The sequence below is a fragment of the Cebidichthys violaceus genome, unplaced genomic scaffold, assembly GCF_023349555.1.
Source record: "Cebidichthys violaceus isolate CVI_PGR_0920_01 unplaced genomic scaffold, fCebVio1.0.p SCAF_52, whole genome shotgun sequence".
Lineage (NCBI taxonomy): Eukaryota > Metazoa > Chordata > Actinopteri > Perciformes > Stichaeidae > Cebidichthys > Cebidichthys violaceus.
The window spans coordinates 173,317-175,000 of NW_027176728.1; the positions used below are offsets into that span (position 1 = coordinate 173,317).

General features: G+C 56.0%; 1 protein-coding gene across 1 annotated transcript in view; it reads left to right on the forward strand.

Annotated features, from left to right (window-relative positions):
* Positions 1 to 202: 202 nt before the first annotated feature.
* Positions 203 to 1,684, forward strand: part of kcnc3a (potassium voltage-gated channel, Shaw-related subfamily, member 3a) — a 55,002-nt gene continuing 53,520 nt past the window's right edge. The window contains exon 1 of the mRNA XM_068731564.1: positions 203 to 853. Coding sequence (XP_068587665.1) covers positions 311 to 853 — 543 coding nt within the window. The 5' untranslated portion in view covers positions 203 to 310. The remainder of the gene's footprint in view (positions 854 to 1,684) is intronic.

Below are 1,684 nucleotides of genomic sequence, written 5' to 3' on the forward strand. Positions count from 1 at the left end.
CAGCGGGCAAATCTATTGATTCATAAAATCCGCATCCCACATATTCTCTCTCTCTCTCTCTCTCTCTCTCTCTCTCTCTCTCTCTCTCTCTCTCTCTCTCTCTCTCTCACACACACACACACACACACGCGCACAGACTCCTCCTTCATCTCCTCTCCTCCTCCTCCTCTCAGTTGGCCCTGTGACTCCTTGCCGGGACGGTATAACAGTAGCCTACCGAGCGAGGGACCAGGCGGTGGATGGGGACGGGCAGTAGCCGCAGCAGCAGCAGCAGTCGGGCGCGCCGACCGAAGCATGCTCCAGCGCAGTCATGACTTGCTCGGCGTCAGATAGCGAGAAGATCGTGATCAACTGCGGCGGGATCCGACACGAGACCTACCGGAGCACCCTAAAGACGCTGCCGGGCACGCGCTTGTCTTGGCTGACCGAACCCGACGCCTTCAGCAACTTCGACTACGACCCCAAGTCCGACGAGTTCTTCTTCGACCGCCACCCGGCCACCTTCGCGTTCATTCTCAACTACTACCGCACCGGCAAGCTCCACTGCCCCAACGATGTGTGCGGGCCGCTCTTCGAGGAGGAGCTCGCCTTCTGGGGCATCGACGAGACGGACGTGGAGGCGTGCTGCTGGATGAACTACCGGCAGCACCGCGACGCCGAGGAAGCCCTGGACAGCTTCGAGACCCCCGAGCCGGACGCGCCGGAGGACGACCCGGCGCTCACCGGCGGGGCGGACGGCGACCTGAAGCGGCTGTGCATGCAGGAGGACGGCCGCAGGTCGACGTGGTGGGAAGTGTGGCGGCCCAACATGTGGGCGCTGTTCGAGGACCCGTACTCCTCCAAATACGCGCGGGTGAGTGTCCGTTCTGCCCCCCCTCACTTTCCCGTGTCTCCGTGCCTTTACTGTTAATGGACTCCTTCTTTCTTTTTCCCTTCTTTGCGCTGCACTCGCATGCGCTGTTTGGCACAGTTTTTGGCCACTGCGCATTGTTGCGCGTAAAGTGACCCTCTAAAAGTGTTGGAGGAGTGGGGGTGGGGGGGAGATGTCAAATTCACTGCAGTGTTTTTTCCCTTCCTCTCCCATGTTTCACCTCCCCTCCTCTCCTCTCTCCTCTCCTCTGCTCCGCTGAGGTACCCCCTCCGCTGCTATTTCTTTTGAATCTCTCCCATTGATATCATCGTGTGAAGCTTTGACCACCGCTGATGCGTCAGTGCGCATCAGTCCAGCCTTCTCTCTCTCTCTCTCTCTCTCTCTCTCTCTCTCTCTCTCTCTCCATCCAGTGTCTACATGTGTGTGTGTGTGTGTGTGTGTGTGTGTGTGTGTGTGTGTGTGTGTCAAATGATTTCTCCTGCAAAATACTGGCACAGATTTAACATGATTTAAATACCCTGATTTGGGGTCCAGTTCTCTGCACCATTAGTCCACATGTGGTCCAATAATCTACTTAATCACGTAAATCCAAGGGGAAATCCAAAGGTCTGTGGGTAGTCCTGCCTCCATGTGTCTGCTCTTTCTCACATATGCTATATAGATGAAACAAAACTAAACCACCTCACGCTGCATCCAATAGCATGCTGGGTGGTTTGTGCATGTGTGTGTGTGTGTGTGTGTGTGTTACTCTTTACTCATGAGCGTGCTGGCAGGTTACCAGTGCCTGAGTGCCTGGATGTGTGTGTTCGAGTA